This window comes from Dipodomys spectabilis, unplaced genomic scaffold (genome assembly GCF_019054845.1).
Source record: "Dipodomys spectabilis isolate Male_0828 unplaced genomic scaffold, ASM1905484v1 ptg000030l, whole genome shotgun sequence".
Taxonomy (NCBI): domain Eukaryota; kingdom Metazoa; phylum Chordata; class Mammalia; order Rodentia; family Heteromyidae; genus Dipodomys; species Dipodomys spectabilis.
In genome coordinates this window covers 6765410-6789255 of record NW_024870707.1, presented here as the reverse complement: position 1 = coordinate 6789255, position 23846 = coordinate 6765410, and the positions used below count along the sequence as shown (strand labels likewise).

Sequence of the window (23846 nt, the reverse complement as noted above, 5' to 3'; positions counted from 1 at the left end):
TTGAACTCAGGGCCTAGACATTGTCCCAGAGATTGTCTTTCTCAAGGCTAGCACTCTACCATGTGAGCCACAGTGCCACTTCCGGCTTTTTCTTAGTAGTTTATTGGAGATAAGAGTCTCACTGACTTTCTTGCCCAGGCTGGCTTCAAACAGCAGTCCTCAGATCTCAGCCTCCTGAGTGGTTAAGATTACAGATGTGAGCCATTAATGCCTATAAGGATGTACTTCTTTCTTCTTCAGGAAGTGAAGATGTATGGTTCTTTCCTGTCTTCCTGCTTCTTTCCATAGCTCATAAAAAGCACCACGGGCTAGTAAAGTTCTTATATGTGCACAAGCTATTGTGTGTGAGTTGGATAAAATCCTCTTTCTCTTTCTTTTTTTCTGTCTCTCATTTGTTCTCTCTCCCCTTTCCTTCTCCAACTTCTGCTATTCTTTTCTGGGTAAGACTCTATTTAAATCTATATTCATTGCCATATGTGAGGTCGTGCAGTCACATAAGAATATTCAATAATTTTTTGAATTACAGAGCAAAAATGAATACAATTAGAAAGTACATGAATGTGCTGCCTACATCTCATTCAGATGCAATGTCAGGTAAAGGTAAGCACTGATGTCAGAACACAGCAATGTTATAGAATGTGGCCTTTCTGATCAATTGTATTTGCATTTTCTCACCTGGTCCCAAGTGACTGAGACTTGAGATAATTTTATGTGCTAAAGGACATTAAGTTTCTTGTTTTCTTTTTCCCTGCACCTTCTACTGTGCGGCTCATCTTTTCCTTGTCTACTACAAGGCAAGAAAGGCTGCCATGTTATATCTGAGCACTAAGCCAAGAACTCCATGAGCCCCAGCGGCACTTCTGGTTTTCATTTAGTCAATTGGAGATAAGTCTCTTAGGGAGTTTTCTACCTAGGCTGGCTTTGAACTGCAGTCCTCAGATCGCAGCATCCTGAGTAGCAAGAATTACAGGCATGAGCCTCCTGTGTCAGGCTTCCTCTCTCTTACTAGTATTGAGCAATAAACAATTCCTCAATTCATCCCATACCCCCTCCTTATATCATCCCAGTATTCAAGGATGGACGTGTGTGTCTCAAAATCGTCTTCATCACAGTCGGTAAATATTTTCCTTTCCAGTATGCATTCAAATACAGTGTCAACAGGGCAACAACCCACACCTGAAATAATTGAAATCGCCTTTGCTCTCCAATACCCAGGATGCTGTCTCTGAGGAGAATGGCCTGTCATCTGTCTCGGCATTGAGCCCCGGGCACCGTCTGCGCTCGGTGGAGGGGTGAGGAGTGAGGGCTAGCAGAGGCCTTTCCTCCAGGACTCTGGAAGCCCTGGGATGCGTGGTGGGCCACACTTACTGTCTCACTCTCGGTCCTCATAGGAAACTCTGGTGTACCCTGAAAAGGTCTAGAATAGCTGAAGAATAGGGAAGGGAAGGTCAGAGCTCAAATGCTTTCCTCAGGAAGAGAACTTGGAGAGTTCAGAGTAGCTTGGTGAGGGCGTGGCCTGTGGAACTCACAGGAACAGAGTGCAGTTACCTACATCACAGTCTTAAAAGTGGGAGCATAGTGTAGAGAGCAGAGCTAGGGGCAAGTGAGAGCACCATGCCCGTGCTCTATTCGAGTGAATGTCAGCTGATCCTCTATAGCACTTGAAGCGCCGAGGAAGCCCCTGGAGAGACAGTCAGTGTGTCCAGTGCCAGGCATCATTCTGAAACTAGTAGAACACTGTGGACAAGTGATCCGTTGTGTGTCCTGGATTTGAGGTGAAAGGAAGGGGTGTGTGTGGCCTGGCCACATTGTAACTGTCATTGTGACATTGGGTGAGGATTTTATTGGAAGGATTGTGAATACATCCTGGATCTGAGGTCAAGGGAAGGTGACGTGTAGCCTTGGGCCACGTTACCACTGTCATCTTGACCTTAAGAGATTGTAGATAAACGATCTGGAGTGTGTCTTGGATTTAGCATCCAAGAAGGGTGGCTATCGCCTGGACCACAGAACCACTGTCCTCCAGACATCAGGAGGGGATTGTGGAGGAAAGATTCTGAATGTTTTCAGGATTGGAGGTCAATGGAGGATGTGGCCTGGGCCACTGTAGTCTGGATGTGCTTAGCCCCTGGCCAGCCAGACCCAATGGATGACATCTACACACGGTATTCTTAAAAGTTTGTCCCTTTCTCCTCCTGGGAAGAAGGATGAAGCCGGCTCCATACTTGAGCGTGGTGCTCTGGGGGGAATGTCCTCTTCTGGAGCACGAAATTGGAGTTGCCCAAAGAGTTCACGGCATAAAACGCATTCGTGTCATCAGGGATCCTCAGCTCTGGTGGAAGAGGGACAGAGAGCTAGTCAGCAGTACTGACTGGGACACACACCAACCATTTGAGAAGCTCCTAAACACCAGATGGGAGTCAGGACGCTGCCACCCACAGTCCAGCACCAGGAGTTCCAAGGGCCTGGGGCCCCTGCCTGGAAACTGAGTCTATTGAAACCTATCTTGTCTTGCTCAGGAAAGAACTTGGGACTCGAGCTCACGCCAGCTAGGCCTAGAGGGGGCACAAGGATTCCCCTCCTGCCCTTCCTGCTGCCTTGATGATCAGGACCTCCAGGCACAGCCTGCTTTCCAGAATGCACAGCACCTCCCCAGAGCACTTCCTACTGAGAACAAGGAGGTTTCCAAGGAGCACCATGGGGCAGGCCTGGACTCAGGCCCTCTGCACAGCATGCATTCCAGGGGCCTCCAACCCACTGAGCCCCAAGCACTCAGCAAAACTTGCCTTCCCTGTGGCCTCTTCTTTCTCTGCAGTTTTCTCTGGCCGTGAGGCCCCCTGCCAACCAAGTTTAGAGTGCCCTCAACTCCCGCCCACACTCTGGTCTCTCATCCACATTCATTAGCCTCTGTAGGCCTCTGCTTTCCTTTCCTAGAAGAAGGGAACCTATGCCCACCTACACAAGGGAAGGGTGCAGGAAGCTACAAAGGCTTGATGGCAGGCAAGTGGCAATCAATGCTGACCATCTCAGCAAAGCACCTGATGGGGTCTTCATCTCAGTACAAAGACAGCAGAGCAATGACACCATGCACTGTAGCCTTGTGGTCCCCAAACACAAGATCTCTCTCTGTCTCTGTCTCTCTGTCTTTGTTTCTCTGTCCTTCTGTTTATCTGTCATCCTCCTAAGGTGTTGGGTACTCTCTACTAATTATGAAGAGGACCACACTGGCAGAGAAGATTTGGAACTTTCCTGTGGTCTCTGAGATTTCTCTAGCTCTATCTGGTGCCACACCGGGACCACAACGGTAACTGTACAACAACTACACGTCCCGTGACTTCTCACAGAGCTCCATGTAATTATATTTTTCCACCAACTATCATTCTTTCAATTTATTGTTATGTCTCCTTTAATAAAGTTATATTTTAGAGGCATTTGTCATTTTACTTATCACATAATATTTATTACTTCTTACAGTTTACTTATCAATAAGTGCTATTGCTTTTTTGTTTCAACTTCAAAATATATTCTTTATGATTTCTTCCATTACACATATTTATTTTTATAGTATTGTTTAATGTTGAAATTTAATGTTTTCTGTACTATGAGGTAATTGCAGCAGTGGTGTTCATTGAGTAACCCGTGATCATTTTGTTAACCTTAAATAAAATACTTTCTATTTAATAGACATTAAAAATGAGTGACGGTTCATGTCTGGCTCGGGGTGCTGTGGGGTGGACTGGTATCAGAGAGGATGGAGTTGGCCAACATGCTTTATGTTCTTGTATGAAGACGTGGTGACAGTCACTGTAACCGGTGTTAATAAAATATGAATAAAAATCATCCTCATCTATTCCTCTACTTATCACAATATCTTAATAAAATTTGTGCTTCTCTCTCGAATGAGTATCTCTCTAATATTTAACTTTTGATATAGAATTTATTTCCATTAGTTCCACTAGTCATAGCCAGTTTCCATTAAAGACCCCTTATTTCTTTACCCCAGGTTTATGTAGAAGTGTGGAGAAAATTCTATCCCCTAAATTAGAGGTTGACCTAGTAGCATGTGTGGATACTACTCATAGGACCTCAGAGTGGCTGCAGGGAAAACACAACCTCATTCAACCCAGCTGGCCATGGGTTCTGGCTCAGCTTGATGACCAGTGGTGTGAATAACACACCATGGTCCAATTGTACCATTTAGATTCCACTGATCAGTAAAACTTCTCTTTTTGCTTTTTAGATGGAGCTCAGAACTGTGACGATATAAATCTGCCACTGTGAGCTGTCCCAAGCTACTATATATGAAGTTTGTGACAGAGAAAAACTAAAGATAGCAGAGCTGAGAGATGCCAGAAAAAGATCTGATTCTAGTGAGATGATTTGAAGTCTGAGTCAAGACAGACTGGGGCTCTAACAATGTAAAGACAGGGATATACAAGTAATGCAATAACTGGGATTCCTTCCCGAGGGATTCCTTCCTAATTCACAAGGAAAGACAAATGTTTGGCATTTTCTTGTATTGAATAAAACACCTTATAGTATAACTCCTAATTATGTCGGGTCTACTTAAAATGGCCCAAACATGCTCCCTTTGTCAGTGACAATTATCACAAACAAAAAACTTTGAATGTTAAAATTGATTTTAAAAAAACCCAGCATAACTAGTTCTGAGTTCTAGGCATCAAATTTCACAATAACACTACTACATAATTTGGCCTACATTTACTTCACATGTCACTGTCTACTTCGTTACCCTGCATCTGAATATTCTAGAGCCTATGGATTTGAGATTGGAATGTAAATCTATAGGAAAATGTTCACGAGGTCATCTCTGACTACAAAGGCAATAATACAATCATTTAAATAAATGGATGAAGTGCAGCTTGGGACTTGCACTTGTGCGTGAGGTGAGCAGAGCCAGAGACAAGAGCTAAGGCCAAACTCAGGGTTTGACAAGATGGCGGCTGCCCTGCAGGGTCATTAAGGAAACCCAGTGCTTGCTGGCTGAACCAGTTTCTGGCATTAAAGCAGAACCAGATGAGACCAACATCCACTACTTCCATATGGTTATTGCTGGCCTTCAGGATTTCCTCTTTGAGGGAGGGACTTTTTTATGATTCTCAGAATTTATTACAATACAATAGACACCAGAGTTCTCATGCAAAATGTTTTCCTAGAATTAATTTTGAAAAGGAAGTCAATCAGGAAGTTGAGAAAGGGCAGGGAAGAATTTTAAAATGTACTTCCAGCATGGGGGAAGGAACTCTAAACTTGAACTATTCCTTCCAGAAGAACACCGAAAGGCAGCACCTAATGTATGTTCCATGACCAAAATGTATCATCCTAATGTAGACAAGTTGGGAAGAATATGTTTAGATTTTTTGAAAGGTAAGTGGTCCCCAGCATAGCAGATCCACACAGCTCTGCTATACTCCTAATCCAGACGATCCATTAGCAAATGATGTAGCAGAGCAGTGGAAGACCAATGAAGCCCAAGCCATAGAAACAGCTAGAGCATGGGCTAGCCTATATGCCATCAATAATATTTAAGTCAATCTGATTATCAAATGTGTATCACTTCTCCTGTTCTGCCAAGACTCCCTCCAAAGGTTTGCATTTAATGGACACAGTCTTAGAAACATTACAGAATAAAAGCCAGACATCTTCAGTACTTTGGTGATTAAATGAATATGCACCTTAGCAAATTTATGTCTTTTCCTGATTGACTGTTGTAAGACATGAGCAGAGGTATCTGGATTGTTGTATCATCTGGATTGTTGCAAAGCATATAAAAGCAGTGGTTCTCTGTTTTTATTCATTTCCCCCATCATGATTTAGGTATAAAGCACTGTGAGTGAAGGTAGTTGTCAGGGTTAGCTGCAGGGGTTTGGGTGTTTTTCTTAAATTGGGGGGGGAAGTAGTTTTAATTTTATGGGATCCTTAACCCCCTTTGTGGGAATCTAATTGTACTGGTTAAAAGCAGCTAACCAGTTCTTTAAGGTATGCTCTCTGGCCAAGTCTAACTTTTAGACACCAGAGGTGAGCACCTCTTTTCCCACTCTTTATCATGGTTTGTCCCCCAAGGGCTCATGTGTTAGAAGAGGAGTCCGCCACATGGCAGTGGGAATTCTAACGGGTGGCAGATGGGAATTTTGCCCTCAGAAAGGTAGTGTTCATGAAACCCTGGTTGGTCCCCATTAGAATGGGTAGTTACAAGAACAGAAAGCTGGTATCCTCTCTCCTGTCTTGCATGTGATCTTAACCTCTCACACACTCTTCCGCCATTTTGTTTTCTATCGTGTTGTGATGTAGCTGGATGACTCTCACTGGAGCCAGCAGGTGCTAGGGCCATGCTTTTGGAGCTCCAAAACTATAATCTGAATAACCCTGTTTTCTTTACAGACTATCCAATAACAAGGGTTAGGTTATGACAATGGAAAAATGGACTAATTTACTCTTCCCTTAGAGTGAGGCTTATTTTTATTTGACAATCAAGGAATCTTAGTTTCTGGAGAACTAACAATATAAAACATCTCAATGCCAGTTGGATCCTTTGGCTTTGGGAAGGGGGCTCATTAGTTATTACTATGAAACCAGGTTGCTTCCAAATATCTCCGTGGACATTTGTGATGATGTTCCATCATCACAGGTAATACCACATCTGAATTTGAAATGAAGACAGGGATAATCCAGCAATGTACAAAAGCATCGAAATGGGCTTTCTGAAAAGATTGTGTTGATGAAAAATTTCAAACAGAGTCTGATGCCCAGTCCATTCTCCCCCTTGTACCCAGGGCTGATCGCTGTGGCTTGCCAAGTCCCTGCAAGTTCTCTGTGAATTTCACAATAGGTATATTCACCCCTACTAGGGACGTCCAGTCCACTCGCACTTCCGAGATAAAAAAGGAACTAGCTGGGTTTTTGTGTGTGTGTGTGTTTTTGAGAAATTCTAAGAGCCTTTAGAATTTAGAAGAAAACTTACAGATTATAACCTAGTGACAGAGCAAGGGAAGGGAATCTTATCTGAACCAAGAAGCCAGTAGACGTTCTGAGAGCCTGGGCCTCCATCAGACACCAAGCAGACATTGCAGACTTGAAGCAGGTGAGTTCTGGGTCTGGCTTTCCAAGGTATTTGAGGCTGATTTTTTTCAACTCTTCTAAGATTTCTAGGAATGGAATGGGAAAAAATGAGTTCATCTTCCATGGCATAAACTGGAATTCTGCAGAGTGGGTCAAGGGAACATTTAATGTATCCATGTGGCATTTGAAACAGACTTTGGGACAGATAAACAGGAGATGCTGGGGGCAAGGAAAAACTAAAGATTCCCCCCTAAACCAAAGTTAGGTGTCATATGAATTTGTTGGAGTTGAATTGGTTTTATGAATCTTTGGCTATAAAAAAATGTCAGAACTGTTCAGACTTTTGACTGAGCCTTCATATATCCCTACTGTTCGTTCTTGTACAGTGTTCATTCTCTGTCTCCTACCATGTTCTTATAATTTCCACCCATGAAGGAAAGCACTACCACGTGCGGAATTTGGTGGAGATGGTACAGGGTAAAGGCGATGTCCTCCGTCAGAGATCCTTTCCCTGATCTAACTGAGTTTGTGGCTTGATCTCATTCTCTGTGACATCATTTGCTAGTCTCCCAAGCTGTAAAATGAAGTTCTCCTGGGAAAGTCTACCAATAGAAAAATTCATACATGTCACCTTGAAAATCCTTACCTGTGTGGAGATTTGAAAGAAGTTCAAGAAATTCTGCCCAGTACACCTTTTTTTTTTTTTTTTTGTCGGTCATGGGGTTTGAACTCTGGCCTGGATGCTGTCCCTCAGCTCTGCAGATCAAGGCTAGTGCTCTACCACTTGAGCCACTGTGATACTTCCAGTTTTCTGCGTGGTTTATTGGCGGTAAGAGTCTCATGGACTTTCCTTGCCTGGGCTGTCTTTGGACCACGAATCTCAGATCTCAGCCTCCTGAATAGCTAGGATTACAGGCATGAGCCACTGGTGCCCGGCTTGTAATACACTCTCAACTGAGAGGAGAGGAGATAAACGCAGAGAAGGGAAATAGCTGCATGCTCACTTGTTGAGAAAAAGTAATAATAACCCCAAACTAGGCTTTAACCTGCCCCGGTCACCATTTCTACACCATCATCACCTACAACAACTCATCCATGTTCAGTCCTCTTCTGAGCTCTCTATTTTATGGGATTTTGAAAAGGGAGGATGACCCTTGAGATTTGTTTTCTTGCTTCCTCTAAAGTGATTGGGGTCCATGGTGGATCTATTGATAAAAAGATGAGGAAAGGTAAGCTTGGTGGTGGAGCTGCCCCACAAGGAGTTAATTATAAGAGGGAAGATTGTCTATTCTTCCCCATCTCTGTACCACAGGCAAAAGTAAGGGCTCTGTATTTGCCGACCATCTCACTAGATTCCAAAACCATCTGGGAAACTATGTGTTTGATTCTTTCTCTATTTTCCTATCAATGTAATATTCTCTACAACTTTGGGTTATTTGATTTGGGGAGAAATTGGGACAGTGACTCCTAATTAATAAGCATTTAGTGTGCCGTGGGGAATTGTCTTACCCTGTGTCAGAAACAAGTGGGTTACTATAAGGGAAGATATTCTTAGGAGAGGAAAATAAAGGCACAATAGGTATATCTGCTCACATAAAATAATATGTATTGAAAGGAACTCCAGGAAATAGGAACAAGATTGTTTTCTTTCTTGCTTTTTTTGTTTTCCTTTTGTCTTGTTTGTTTACCTCTTTGGGAGGATAAAGGGGGCACAGAAATGACAGGACAAAGGGTAGACAAATACAGCAGTGGTCTTCACTAAACACTATGTTGAAAATGAACTATACAACCTGTGGTTAGGGATGGGAAGGAAAAATTGGGAGAGTGAGGGAAGGGGTGACCTTGTCCAAAAAGAAATATACTCATTACCTGACTTACATAACTGTAACTCCTCTGTACAACTTTATAATAACAATAAAAATGCACTAAAATTAAGTGGGGGCCAACTGCCTGTGGCTCAAGCCTGTAATCCTAGCTATTCTGGAGGCTGAGATCTGAGGATTGCGGTTCAAAACCAGCCCAGACAGGAAAGTCTGTGAGTCTCTTCTCTCCAATAAACCACCAAAAAACCCCGAAGTGGCACTGTGGCTCAAGTGGTAGAGCGCTAGCCTTAAGCTGAAGAGCTGAGGGATAGCGCCCAGGCCCAGAGTTCAAGCCCCATGACTGACAAAAAATAAAAGTGCGTTGCTGTGATGGGAAGGTAGGAAACAGGTGACATTTTTTGCCAGTAATTCTTAGAAAGACAGCATCAGACTGAGTATAGAGAACCCGGCCCATGTGAAGAGGTAGGAATTCATTGAAAACATTTTATTTATTATATTAACTTTAAGTAGTTGTGCAAAGGAGTTGCCATTTAACAAAGCAGTTTATGAATACAATGCATCTTGCTCAATGTCACCTCTTTCAACATTTTCACCCATCCTTCCCTCACTCTTCTTCATTTTGTAGGATATACAGTAAATCCCTTCTCTTCTTCTGTCTCTCCCTTTCCCCGTGACCCCACCCCTTTCCAGCTGTTTCCTGGCATTTATTTTGTTGAACTTTGACTTTGCCTTTCTAAGGAATTATTTTATGCACTGTGTGTCCCACAGAGTTTTCCAGTCACCCTATAGAGGTACATACTTGGAAGAAGAATTACTAGCAGTGTTTTAAATTTGCTGACTTTAAGTTCATTGTCTGGTAGTCTTAAAGGCCAGTGGCGCTGGGATCATCTGTCAGGATATGGACAAGGATTCGTTTGGAGAACTTGTAAATGAACATATGGAGGCCATTGCCAACAAAGACCAACTTGCTCAGAGGTTGCAGGTGCAGGCTTCTGTAGGGGAGTCTGTAGAAGTGTAAGAGATACAGGTGTACCAGATTTCATGGTAGTTAAAATATTGGAGCCATCTCTTTCTTCTGATAAACAGGCGCCTATTATTTGTAGGTTTTCAGATATTCTGAGTTTTGCAAATGTAAAGGAAATTTACTGGTCAGAAAGTCTTGATAATTTCTTACCCCCCCCCCTCATTTTTCCAGGAATAACTAACCTTGTAGCTCATCATTAAGATTCAAATGTATCTTTTAAAATATAATTTTATTGTTTTTATTAAGGTGTTGTGCTGAGGGGTTACAATTCCGGAAGTCAGGTAATGAGTACGATCCTTCTTGGACAATGTCCTTCACTTTCCTCCAATTCCTTCCTCACCCATCCCTGCCTACAAGTTGCATAGTTCATTTTTTCCCATAGTGTATCTAAATACCATGACTACCTTTATGCACCCTTCCTCCTGCCACTTAAAAAGGTATATTTTCACAGAGAATGGTGAGAACAGGGATAAGGTAATATCGACTATAGAACAGGTTTTAGCCTGGCTACAGTCAGAGGCATGAGGTACAGCTAAGATAGAGGGAGAGGAATAATATATTTCTTAACTGTGTGACCGACTTGACTTCTTAAGGTTTTTACCCAGTTACAATAAGATAGGAGATAGGGCCTACCTTTCCTAAATCTTTGGTCTGAAAATAGATCTGAGAGCAAGGGTAGGGTTCCTTTGCAAAAAGAAAGTAAAGCACACATTCATTTTTTTACCTTGACAACATTTATGCCTTGTGTGGTAGGCATTAACACAGGTTTCTTAAACCCTTTTTGTCCCTGGTTGAGTAATTTGTGGGCAATGTGCAAATGTGTTGGAGAAAAAGCAGAGACTGCAATAATGTTAATATCTGAGAAGAAAAAAATGATGGAAATATATTTCTGTTGTTGCTGTGAACAGACAAGGAAGTGAGAAATTCCTGTAATTGGGTTTAGAATGGAGATGTCATAACACAGGATTAAAATTGCTGATTTGGAAAATATAAAGTAAGGTCAAAGTACTTAGAGCTTCAAAACTAAAAAGAGAGGTCTGGGGATGTGGCTTCATGGTAGAGTGTTTGCCTAGCATGCATGAAGCCTTGGGACCGGTTCCTCAGTACCACATAAAACAGAAAAAGCCAGAAGTGGTGCTGTGGTTCAAGTGATAGAGTGCTAGCCTTGAGCAAAAGAAACTCGGAGACAGTGCCCAGGCCCTGAGTCCAAGCCCCAGGACTGGCAAAAATAAATAAATAGAGACAGTATCAAGGTAAGTTTAAGATTAAACATACAAGTGATTGAATACAAATTTCTCTTATTAAGAAAGGAGACTGCAATTGCTTTTTATTTTTAACATAATCACTCTGGTCATTAAGTGGAGGATGGACATGAGGGAAGATTAAGGGAATATAACATAAGTGACTGCTTTTGGCAAGATGAGAATACTGAGATTGGGATAATGGGTGTGTAGGATTACAAGATCATGACTGATTTGATAGAGGGCAGTTAAGACAGCATTGATGACAAAGTACCAAGTTTCCAATACGAAGAACCAAGACAAGTATTCCACCTTCCAGGAAGATGATTTGATGTGTCGTTGCCAACCATTGGCTTTCAGGATCTAAACTAAGGCCACAGGAGGTTATGTATATGGTGCTCATATACCTAGGAGCCATAAATTCTATCCCCAAAGTCCAGAGCTTAAAGGGAAAAAAAACTCAACATGACAAAAATCACACTCAGTAAAGAAGGCCTTGGAAAGATTTCTAGCTTTTAGTGTGTAACTTTGCTCTGATCAGAAAAACTATGAAACCGTTAGTCCAGGGAGAAGCTTCCGTGTCAATCACTACTAATAATGGAAATTGTATTCGGTGGGAGAAATAGCTGTGTGAAAGCAATGGGAGATGATAGGTACAGGGAAAAATCTGAGCAGAGTCAGGATATAAACTGGGAAACGTTTCCATAATCTGTGGGGTCCAACGTATTTAACTCAATGCTCTCTGTATTTCCCTTCTGTCACATTTTCTAGGATCTCGTCTGTCTGTCTATCCCCTGCTTTCTCTTTCCATCTTTCTGACTTACTCCTTCTCTCACTTCCTCCATCTTTACTAAAAAAATGCCTCTTCTTGTACTTTCTTGGTTTCAAGAAAAGAAAAATATCAGCTACAGTATAACATAGGAAGGGAAGTTATTCCAGAATTGGTTCTCAAAAGAGGAACTGACTTCCAAATATCCTGTCTTTCTTTAGGTGTTTCCAGAACGTTGTCCTTCATTGTATTTCGTATTCCAGCACATTCCTGATTCCATGACAACCATGCAAGCCCCGGGTCAGACCACACTGGAGGCCAGTTTTGGTGTGCAGCAGCTGGGGCAGCCTGTAGGTCTGCACTCGTACCTCTGGAAAGGGCTGACGGAGAAGTTCTTGAAGGGGGAACCTAAAATCCTGGGCGTAAGTCAGCCACGGATCTGAGAGGAGCAACAATGCTGCTGTGAATGGACCACTGATCAAGCTGATACCAACTTCTTCTTTCTTTTTGGACAATGTCACCCCTTTCCTTGCTCTCTCTCAATTTTTCCTTCTCATTCCCACCCACATGTTGTGCTGTTCATTTTCAACAAATGTCTAGAGAGTACCATGGCTGCATGTGTTGTATGTGTTCACCCTTTGTCCCTCCATTTCTTCCCTTCCCAAAGACAGATAAACAAAGGCAACAGGAAAAGAAAATATCCACCAAACCCAGCAACAATGAAGGGAAAAAAACCCTCTGTTTCCATTTCCTGGAATTCATTTCAATAAATATTAGTTTATGTGATCAGAGGTACACTGACACTGTGCTCTTGTAACAGGATACATTTAATGGAAAAAGAATGAGCAGTGTGTTATGAGGATCAAGAATAAGACATGAATGGCCACTTTCCTCCCTGCTATTCAATATAGTGTAGAAGGTTCTCCCTCGTGTAGTAAAGCAAGTGCCTATGTAATGGAAAGGGACAAATAAGACTGGCCTTATGTGATGGTGACATGATCATCTATGCAGAAAATCCTAAGGATTCTACAAAAATATTCCTAGAACTGAGTGCAGCAAGTCACAATAAATAGGGGGAAACATTCTTGTGTTTCAGTCCATTAACTTATGTTCTATTGTTTACTTTCTCTCCTGTTTTCTTTAGATTTACTTGTTGCTCTTGGTGGTTTTCTAATATGAAAGATTGGGTAACTGATGTTAGCTATCTTGTCTTTTCCAATACATTGCTCCCATATGACACATTTCCCATGAGGCACTGCATCTCACAAGTTTTGATGAATTGTGCTCATTTTTTTTGGATCTGTTCTAATGCACTGGTGAAAATTGTCCCGAAATTCCTCCACAAAGATGCCTCTGTTTTCAGTTTTTCCTCAGGCCCTTTAACCCAAACGACAAGTCATATTTCTTCTTCATTGTTCTTTCTCCTGTATTCTAGTTTTTTTTTTTCAAATTACTTCTCCAAATTACTGTTAGAAGAATCTCTTCCTAGTACCTGGGTATCTCGTGGGTGAGCATGTGGCAAAGAATAGTAACAGCTAAGGCAGAGGTAGCATCATGGGTATCAGAAAAAGCATACCTGAATAGGATTTAGCATAGTCCTAATGTCGACATTTCTAAAATAATGATAGATTTTTTTTTCTCCTGAGGTATCCTTTGGCAGGTAATCATGTCTACAGTTCTTTAAGACCTTTCGGTTTCTTATTGATAAACTGTGAGAAGAGAATATCTAGAAGTTCATCTGATTACATTGAAGTTGGGGGAATGCAGGTAGCTTAGTGGATGAGTGAGAGACAGCCTAGATACCATTTTTGTGGCAAATAATCTGGTTTTACTTTCTTTTTCACTTCTAGATTGTGCAAATTATTATTGCCCTTCTGAATCTCAGCTTAGGAATATTAATGATGTGCATCCTGATTCCTTTTACTTGGCTCCTTCCTATTTCAGTGTATGCAGGGTACACGATTTGGGGATCGGTAATGGTGAGTTTCAGACCGTCTGACGCTGTGGTAGAGAATGCGACACTGCTGTTAAAATCTCCTCCCTTACAGATGAAACCTTAGCCTGATTCTATCCCATACTTCCTTGACTACTCAGTTTTCTACATTTTTAAATGGTAATGTCAATGTACACCTCACAGGAAGTTAAGGAGAATCATCACTTAAAATGTGAAATTAGGATATATTGTAGTTACAATCTAGTCACAAGCTCTATCCAGAATGACTTCAATAGTGACAGCTTTGCTTTCCTCACAAGAAGTCCAGTGGCTTTCACTCCTATGGTTGGTTTACTCAGCAGAGCAAGGACATCACTGAACAATTCCAGCAAGCATGTCAGATATGGTCACACATCTCTTTAATACATTCTCCTAAGGGGTCTGTCTCGTAGGAGTCCTTTGTTCTTATGAGGAAAAAGAAAAAAAAGTTATTAGCAAACTTCTGTGTTTCTTTTAAGATAGTCTTTTGCATGTAAATTTAAGACTTCAGTTAATTGTGGTTTTGAATGACTGTTTAAAGATTTTTCTCCCCTAATTTTGTTTCTCTTTTACTAGTTTATTATTTCAGGATCTCTGTCCACTGCAGCAGGAATAAGAATTACAAGAGGTCTAGTAAGTGATATTTATTTTATTTTGGTATCAGAAAAGGAAAGATTGAATCAAATATACATTTTGGAGTTGGGTGCCAGTGGCTTACACCTGTAACACTAGCAACTCAGGAGGCTGAGATCTGAGGATTGTGGTTTGAAGCCAGCCAGGACAGGAAAGTCCATAAGACCTTATCTCCAATTAACCAACAAAAAACTGGAAGTGGCACTGTGGTTCAAAGAGGTAGAGTGCTAGCCTTGAGCAAAAAAGCTCAGGGATGTGCACAGGCCATGAGTTCAAGCCCACGATTGACAAAAAATTTTAATTACATATATATGTACATATATATATATGCACACATTTTTCCTGGCTATGTTTGTGTAGGGGTATCTGTGTGTATGTGTTTAAAACATTAAGAGAGGCTGGTGCTGGTGGTTCACATCTGTAATCCTAACTATTTGGAAGGCTGAGATCTGATGATTACATTTCAAAGCCAGCTTGGGCAAGAAAGTCTAAGAGACTTTTTATCTCCAATTAACTACCAAAAAGCCAGAATTGGGACTATGGCTTAGGTTGTAGAGCATTAGCCTTGAGCAAAAGAGCTCAGGAGCATCACCTAGATAGGCTCTGAGTTCAAGCTACAGGACTGGCACCAAAAAAATCAAGAAAGATCATGCTTTGTACCTTGAAAGGTGTACTTTTCCAAAATTGTAATCCAACAATTGGCCTGCAACAGAACTCCTCACGAGGGGTTGGATGTTGTATGAAGATCAATGCAGAGGGAACCTTTGTCAGATGCAGAGAATTCTGGGGAAGAAATGTCAAGCGTGGCCAACCAAACACACAGTGAAGTTTGACATCCAGCCCATGAGAATCACACCAAGCATTGGAGTAGCATGATGGTTTTCTTTAACTGATAGAGTTAAAATATATAGTTCAATTTCAACCAGAAAGGATTCTGAGTTTGCAATTGAAAGGTTCACAATAAGCTATTACTTAGAAAGAAACAAGTTTAATATATAACTCTCATGCTAAGATGTGTCACGGATCCTAAAACAAAGCAAAAAGCAAGATCTCTGATGAACAAATAGTAAACTATGTTCACACACATAAACAAGAAGTTCTATAATATAATATGCCTTAATAAATATAGTAATTCCAAATCTGGCTCCAATCTGCCTTTGAAGCATCATCTCTAAAATACTACCTTTTAAAGGCACCCCAGGCTGCATTCCCACCAAACCACACGCATCTTTCTAAGCAATTTTAGTTCTTTTGTTGTTGTTGTTGTTGGTCGTGGGGGCTGAACTCTGAGCCTGGGTGCTGTCCCTCAGCTCTTCAGCTCAAGGCTAGCACTCTACCACTTGAGCCACAGTGCCACTCTGGCTTTTTTCTGCTTATGTGGTGCTGAGGAATTGAACCCAGGGCCTCATGCATCCAAGGCAAGCACTCTACCACTGAGCCAGCTTCCCAGCCCAATTTTAGTTCTTTTAAATGCTAACCATGAGAAGACAATGTAGGTAAAGACACAGAGAGATCTAAGGGACAAAAGGAACAGAGCCGTGAGTACTAAGTAGCATTTTAGGAAACATTGTGTTCAGGCATCTGTAGCAAAGCCTAGTTAGAAGGCAGATGGGCAGCACGGTCCAGCTAAAGTGTAAAGGAGTTTGCAATCTTCATTATAAAACTTAGAGTTTATCTTTTGTTGTCCGAGGAGTCATCTGAAGATACAATGCGAATGACAGGTGATATTTTGGGGAAGAGATTGAGTTGAAAGTACAATAAGGAAAGAGACCAAGGAGAGGCCTGTTGCTCAATCGAGCTACAGAAGGTGGAACATGTGGGTAAAGGAAAGAGACACGATGGAGATGTGTCAGAGAAGGCTGTTGCATTGCCTAATTGATCTTCATTACTTGTTTTCATTTTAGGTCCAAGGTAGTGTAGGTTTGAACATCACCAGCAGTGTGCTCGCGGTTGCTGGGATCATAATTAGTGCCATAAGCCTGAGCGTTTTGTCATACAGCTTCTATTACTGTGGCTATGATGAGGGCTTCAACAGTTGTTTTATCATTCTGGTGAGTATTTCTTCTTGTCCGGAGATGCGATGGTGGAAGCGAGTATATTGAGAACTGGCTGTGGCAAAAGCTATAACTTCCTTGCTGTGGCTGCTGAATTGCCTGTGGAAGTTGGAAATGATTGTGAAACAGGCCCATCTTTCCTTGAGGAATTAACATCTCATGTCTCTTTGTTCGGCATCTGCATCTGAAAAGACCAAAGGTGTGGAAGGCTTACACTTAGACATGACCCATTCCTTGTTAGTAGCATGGAAGATATTTTCTCAATTATACTTTTCTCATTTATTTTCTAAATACTGTTTAGAAAATAACTATTAGTCCCTGTGTGTCTCGGGGCTTCTGGATGGAGCCTGATAGAATTACCTGGCTCTCAAACAATAAATTAACTTCTCTTGAACACTCTGCTGGAGTGATGAGCAACCTTGTACCTTTCTTAATCCTCTTCTGTTCTTTCAAGTCTAACCACTTTTAGCACCAGCTCCTGGCCCCTGACAAATTTTCAGTGCGTACCCTGTGTGCTACTTCATGGTTGGACCACCTTTTGTCACCCACATGACATCCTACTTGCTTTGTTGTCCAAATGATTGCTTTCACAATTGAGTACTTGCAGTAAGAGTTACTGGAGTACATTATAGGTGATTAAAATGATAGCTTGGAGATTTGCTTTTGTTGTGATACTAGGAATTGAACTCAGGCCCTAGTGTTTGCTACACAGATACTCTATTCCTTGAACCATTTCGTCAGCCTAATATTTAGAATTCATACATCTATCGACTATTTAGCAGTATTGATCTATTGATCTATTTAGCAGTATTGGGGTGTGAACTCAGAACCTAGAACTTCTTTTTTTTTTTTTTTTTGGTCAGTCGTGGGGCTTGAACTCTGGGCCTGGGCGCTGTCCCTCAGCTCTTCAGCTCCAGGCGAGCGCTCTACCACTTGAGCTATAGCACCACTTCCGGTTTTCTGGTGGTTTATTGGAGATAGGAGTCTCACGGTCTCTCCTGCCTGGGCTGGCTTTGAACGGAGATCCTCATATTTCAGCCTCCTGAGTAGCTAGGATTACAGGCGTGAACCACCAGCGCCAGGCATGGTTTGTGTTTTTTGGTCAGTCAGGTGCTGGAAATCTGGTCCTGGGCGCTCTTGCTCAGTTCTCCAGCTCAAGGTGGAGCCACTGGTGCCCGGCAACTAGTTTTGGCAAGCCACATTCAGTACAGTAAGTAACTAACAAAGAGTTAAGTGTTCAGTAAACACCCTTAAATTTATAAAGAAATCCCTATTTCTAACCAGAATCCTAAGGAAAACACATGCGCGTGCATGCATGCACACGCACACCCACACACACACACACACACACACAACAAGGACCTTGCCAGGCGCTGATGGTTCATGTCTGTAATCCTAACTACTCCAGGACCTAGAACTTCTTAGGCAGGCACTCTATCGTCTGAGCCATGCCTCTAGCTCATTATTTTGCTCATTTCTACCAAAATAATCCCATGAAAATCTTTAGTGACTTAATGTAATTCTGAGATTTCTAGTGGTTTTCAAAGTAAGCAATTTTATTGCTCGCCATTTATTCCAAATAAGGTTATTTTGAGTGAGCCTAACATTTTCCCAACGTTGCTCAGAAGCTGGAAAAAGCAAGACTAGATTCTGAAATTTCCTGCCTGCAATTCACAACTGTAAAGCTTCTTCTATGTAGCAATCCTGACTTCTTAGTTCCGAAGATCTGTTTACTTAGAGACTTTCATAGAATGTGGAGAGGGTTAAAATTCTGGGGTTCACTAGCTTCAAAGGGTTGGATTTCATGGGTATGAGGTCTGTGCACTCTCAGAGTAACTGCTATAACAAGAACTTAGCCCTTGGTTTAATGCTCTGCTGCTGCTATCCTGAAATGATCAATATCATTTTTCCTTTTTAAATATTCAAAAATGAAATACAATATACTTATTTTAAATGTAGCATATATTATTAGGCAAGCCATTGATTTGGCATCACTAGAAATTATGTGTGTCTTAATATGTGAAATAGAAATTCCATCCTGAAAGTCTATGTAAGTTATTTCAATATCATTTTTAAAAGGAGGTTTTGGCAACTACATAGCTGTGTCTCTATTCATCCGTCACCCTCTCCAAGTTCCTGGTGAACTCCTGGAAATGGTGTGAATTTTGTTTTGTTCTGCCTCTTCTTCTAGAAGAAGATTTCCATAAGGACCTTTTTTATTTGAAATGCTAAGTTTGTTCCTCTGTGGGTCCCTGCATGGTCAGCTCACATACTTAGGAGCCCATATTTTATGCCAGTTCTCAGGATTGGCTCTCTCAGAGATGTTTGTAGGGGAAGAGAGACTCCGGAAGTTCAAGAAGCTCCAGTACTTCTTGGGAGAAAAAGATATTACAAAACTTGCAATGGTGCATAGAAGTCAGGAAGTGAGTTCTCTATAAGAAAGAACAAGGAGAGAGTATATTACTTGGAATTGTTGAGCCAAAGCACACAAATTTGCCAATTACCTCCTATGGCTGACCTTGAAAGAGTGCATCAACTAACATGTTATGTGTCTTTCTAAAAGTAAGAGAGTAAGGGACGTTCAGTAGGCCACAATTTGGGAAAGGTATATGCTATATTAGGAGGGAATTTTCCAGGTGTCTAGCCACTGCCTTTTCTCTATAGGCATGATAATTAGTAGTAAGAGAGTCGAACACAGGATCTCCATCACTCCCATTCTGATGCTGTGAATTTGTTCTTAGGGCCTGGATGGTGTGGTACTCCTGCTAAGTGTGCTGGAATTCTGCATTGCCATATCCCTCTCTGTCTTTGGATGCAAAGTAACCTGTTGTAACCCTGGTGGAGTAAGTGTGGGCCTCTAATAGAAGATGTCTCTACGAGCATTTTATTGGTGCCTAATTTGCTACAGAAATGCAACAAATATTTATTAGCTCTGTTTTTCACAGATCAAGATTCCCAGCACAGCTTGTCTGGTGGCACTGATCAAGTTCTTAAGAGGGCTGCACTCACAGAATGGGCTTGGGCTAAGGTCTCATCTGAAGGTTTCTTTGATTGGTTGATTGTTTTGTGCCAGTCCTAGGGCTTGAATCCACAGCCCGGGTGTTGTCCCTGAGCTGTTTTCTTTCTTTCTTTTTTTTTTTTTTTTTTTTTTTGCTCAAGGCTATCTTCCTACCACTTGAGCCACAACTCAAACTTCCAGTTTTCTTGTGCTTTGAACCACAGTCCTCAGGAGTAGCTAGGATAACACCAAGCCACCAGCTTGCTTGGATGATCCCAAGTTTTTCTTCTTCTATTCTTACAATGAGGAGTTCAATCCATGTTAGAAATAGAACTCATGACAATGTTTTTTTTTCCCCTTGAGGCTAGCAGGAGAGAAAATGTCGCAAGTTGTCTCAGGGTGTTTGGAAATTTCAAAATTATTGTGTTGGGTTCACCAGAATAATGGCTTTGGGATACACTTAAAGGAAATGGATCTGTTGTCTACTCGCAGGAGATCTTGTCATTTACAAGATCTTACACTGACTCAAGAGAAAAGAATGACCTGAGGGTGTGTCCATGAGTGTCATCTCTGAATTATACCTTCTATCATGGCAGAAGAGCTATTTTTCCATCTTTACTTGCTCAATGGGCATCAAAATTATGTCCAGTTCTAAATGAAGTGGTGTCCTAGACTTTTCTCTATTAATATAGCACCCGTCAAGGATGGAACTTCTGTCAATAGTTACAAAGAATAAAGTATCTGGCCATTATCTTTCCCTGACACCTTCAGCAGATCCTTCTGGCTGCCATCACAGAGATATGCAGAGATGGGGGGAAGTGAAATATGAAAGGAGAGAAGAGATCAAGAAAAAGGACCTGGGCATAAAGAGAGCAGGGAAATCTTACAAGCACTGAGGGTTTCAATGTGGGAAAGTAGGTAATGAAATCCGAACAGTTGCCCATTACCTTTCTTATCCAAAGGGCCTGGAACAGACACAGATCACAGTCAACTAAGGTGACAGTAGTATGATGAGACCAGGTGGCCAAGGTGCATCCTGTGTACCTCTTTACTTCCTTTTGGGTTTCCCAGACAACGTCACGCCCTTCACCCTCAACCTCCACCCCCTAGATAAGAGTTGGACTAAATCACATTACCATTTTATTGGGGCTTGCATGGTGACGCAGCTAGGACCATGAGTTTCTAAGAAGCTATCATAGACTTTGTAACTTTGTTTGGATGCATTGGAACAGGAGGGTGCATCCCTTCGTAGTAATCAAACCTTCACATCTGAGTACCTGCTCCTTCTCTTGTTGAGTACTTGTAGAGCTGAGAAACGTGGTTGCTGTTGATTCGTGTTCATTCCAATAAAGCAGAGGTTCAGGGCCTAAAATTAAGTCTACCTGTCTTCCCTGTTCCACTACTGCCTCCAGCCACCTCCAAATCATATGAGTTTGTAGAGTAAGGGCCAGAATTTCCTTTGCACTCTTGGTCATTCCTAACATTTGGGGACAAATGTGGTTTTTACAGTGCTTTATTTGTGGCCAGACAATCGTGACTTGAGTCTGCTGCTGGTATCAGCAGTGCAAATTAAATTGGAAGGAGACCTAGGCATTTTCCTTGACATCATCACAGGTCAGATTAGTGACTGACATCAAGACCTATCGCCCAGGGTGTAGTCTGTGGTCTAACCTGACCCAGGGAGTGCCAGCAAAGCTCATCAGATTGATCTTGAGTGTCAATACAGAGATGACATTTTAGGCACTAGTAATGATAACAATATGAGGGTAAAAATGAGGAAGTCCTGACTGGATTTGAATGACTCAATCACATTCTGCTTGGCTTCACAGGTTGTGCTAATTGTGCCATCAAACCCTCCAAGGGAAGAAAAAGCTTCTCCTGTTCTTCTTGAAGGAGGGTTGATACCACCAAAAGGCCAAGACCAGAATATTTGAGGAAATCTATCCTGAGTAATGCAAAGACACTTCTTGGGGAAAAAAACAGCATTGGACTCTGATGTGTGAGTGTGTGTGTGTGTGTGTGTGTACACGTGTGTTTGTGTGCATGTGGGCATATATAAATTCAGAGACCATGTTCTCATTTCTTCCCCAGAAAGTTGACAACATATTCTACTCATTCTACTGGATTTGTGTCATAGTATCAGAATCTGAACAAATAAATCATGCGTGTAATGGGTTACAGCACTTGACTTTTTTTTAAAAATTAAGCCAAGGTTTTTTTTTTTTTTTTTTTTTTTTTTTTTTTTTAATTTTATTTTATTTTATTTGAGAACATACTGTACAGAGGGGTTACAATTACATGGTCAGGATAATGCATACATTTCTTACCAAGCATTGCAGCCTCCTCCTTTGTTTACCCTTCACCTCCCTTCCCAGCCTCCCCCCTCCCCCCCACCCAATCATACCCCCCCTCCCCCCCCCTCCGACATTGTAAAGCTGGTTTTGACATGACATTTTGTACTTCTCATTGTTGCAACAGGTCCACCTGAATCCTTAAACGACTTGTTTGTCCCCATCTCCTCCACATGTTATACTGACATCAAATATAGTGAAAGCAGGGGTTACACTGTGGGGGAGGGACATACAAAGCAACCAAGAAATAATCTTATAAATGCGTTAGAAACACATGCATGAAAGAAACAAAAACATTAAAATACATATTTGAGGGTTCGTTTTCCTAACATCACCTTCTCTGACTTTTTCCGCTTGACTCATACCTATACTAGATATTGCAAATAAGGGAAACCATGGGACCTATGTTTCTTTGGGCCTGGCTTACTTCACTTAATATAATTTTTTCCAAGCCTTTCCATTTCCTAACAAATGGGGCAATGTCATTCTTTCTGATGGAGGCATAGAATTCCATTGTGTATATATACCACATTTTCTTGATCCATTCATCTATTGAGGGGCATCTGGGTTGGTTCCATATCTTAGCTATGGTAAATAATGCTGCTATAAACATAGTTGTGCTGGTAGCTTTAGTGTGGTCTTTTTTGTAAACATTAGGGTAAATGCCCAAAAGTGGGATTGCTGGGTCATAGGGGAGCTCTATGTGGAGTCTTTTGAGGAACCTCCATACTGCTTTCCAAAGTGGTTGAACAAGTTTACATTCCCACCAACAATGAAGTAAGGTTCCTTTCTGTCCACATCCCCTCCAGCATCTGTTGTTGTTAGAGTTCTTGATTTTTGCTGTTCTAACTGGAGTGAGGTGATATCTCAATGTTGTTTTGATTTGCATTTCTTTTATGGCTAGGGATGTTGAACATTTCTTCATGTGTCTATTGGCCATCCTTCTTTCTTCTTCAGAGAAGCTTCTCTTTAAGTCTTTCGCCCACTTACTTATTGGGCAGTTGTTTCTTTGAGGATTTGTTGTTGGGTGGTTTAATTTTTTGAGTTCCAAGTATATTTTAGATATGAGACCCTTGTCCGTTGTATGGCTAGTAAAGATCTTCTCCCAGTCCGTGGGCTTTCTATTGATCTTGCTAGCTATGTCATTTGCCCTGCAGAAGCTCTGCAACCTTATACAATCCCATTTGTCCAACCTTTCTTTGATTTGTTGTGTTTCCGGGTCTCTATTCAGAAAATTTCGGCCTGAGCCAAGGAGACCCAGGGTTTCTCCTATTCCATCCTGTAATGTTTTCAGAGTGTCTGCTTTGAGTTCAAGGTCTTTGATCCATTTGGAGTTGATTCTGGTGCAGGGTGATATAGAAGGATCTAGCTTTAGTTTTCTACATGTAGTTAACCAGTTTTGCCAGCACCATTTACTGAAGAGGCTGTCTGTCTTCCATTCTATTGTTTTAGCTCCCTTATCGAAGATTAGATGGCTATAGGTCTGTAGGTTCATTTCTGGGTTTTCAATTCTATTCCATTGGTCCTGAGGTCTGTTCTTATGCCAATACCAAGCTGTTTTGATTACTATGGCTTTATAGTAGAGTTTGAAATTTGGTATTGATATTCCTCCAGCAGTGTTCTTTCCGTTGAGGAGCGTTTTTGCTATTCGGGGTCTTTTATTGTTCCATATGAATTTTTGGATTGCCTCTTCTATTTCCTTGAAGAATGAGGGTGGAATTTTGATAGGTATTGCGTTGAATTTGTAGATAGCCTTGGGAAGTATTGCCATTTTCACGATGTTAATCTTTCCAATCCAGGAGCATGGGAGGTTTTGCCATTTTTTAAGTTCTGTGTTGATTTCCTTTTTCAAGATTTTAAAGTTTTCATCATAGAGGTTCTTCACTTCTTTAGTTAAGTTA

General features: G+C 41.5%; 1 protein-coding gene and 1 pseudogene across 4 annotated transcripts in view; both read left to right on the top strand.

The window, feature by feature from the left end:
- The window catches only part of LOC122105153 (membrane-spanning 4-domains subfamily A member 4A-like), a 41150-nt gene extending 19376 nt beyond the window's left edge, over window positions 1-21774 (top strand). The window contains exons 1-8 of one of the 4 annotated variants that reach the window (XR_006147004.1): window positions 6903-7102; window positions 12159-12359; window positions 13788-13916; window positions 14486-14542; window positions 16447-16593; window positions 19338-19439; window positions 21424-21593; window positions 21686-21774. Coding sequence is in view for 3 of the 4 variants with exons in the window: in XM_042676295.1 (XP_042532229.1) it covers window positions 12216-12359; window positions 13788-13916; window positions 14486-14542; window positions 16447-16593; window positions 19338-19439; window positions 21424-21528 (684 nt within the window). In the remaining variant the exon portion in view is untranslated. Of the gene's footprint in view, window positions 1-6902; window positions 7103-12158; window positions 12360-13787; window positions 13917-14485; window positions 14543-16446; window positions 16594-19337; window positions 19440-21423 lie in introns of those variants that run through there. The other 3 variants (XM_042676294.1, XM_042676295.1, XM_042676296.1) reach the window with 3 other exon arrangements.
- On the top strand, window positions 3210-5550 carry LOC122104824 (annotated as a pseudogene).
- Window positions 21775-23846: the final 2072 nt, after the last annotated feature.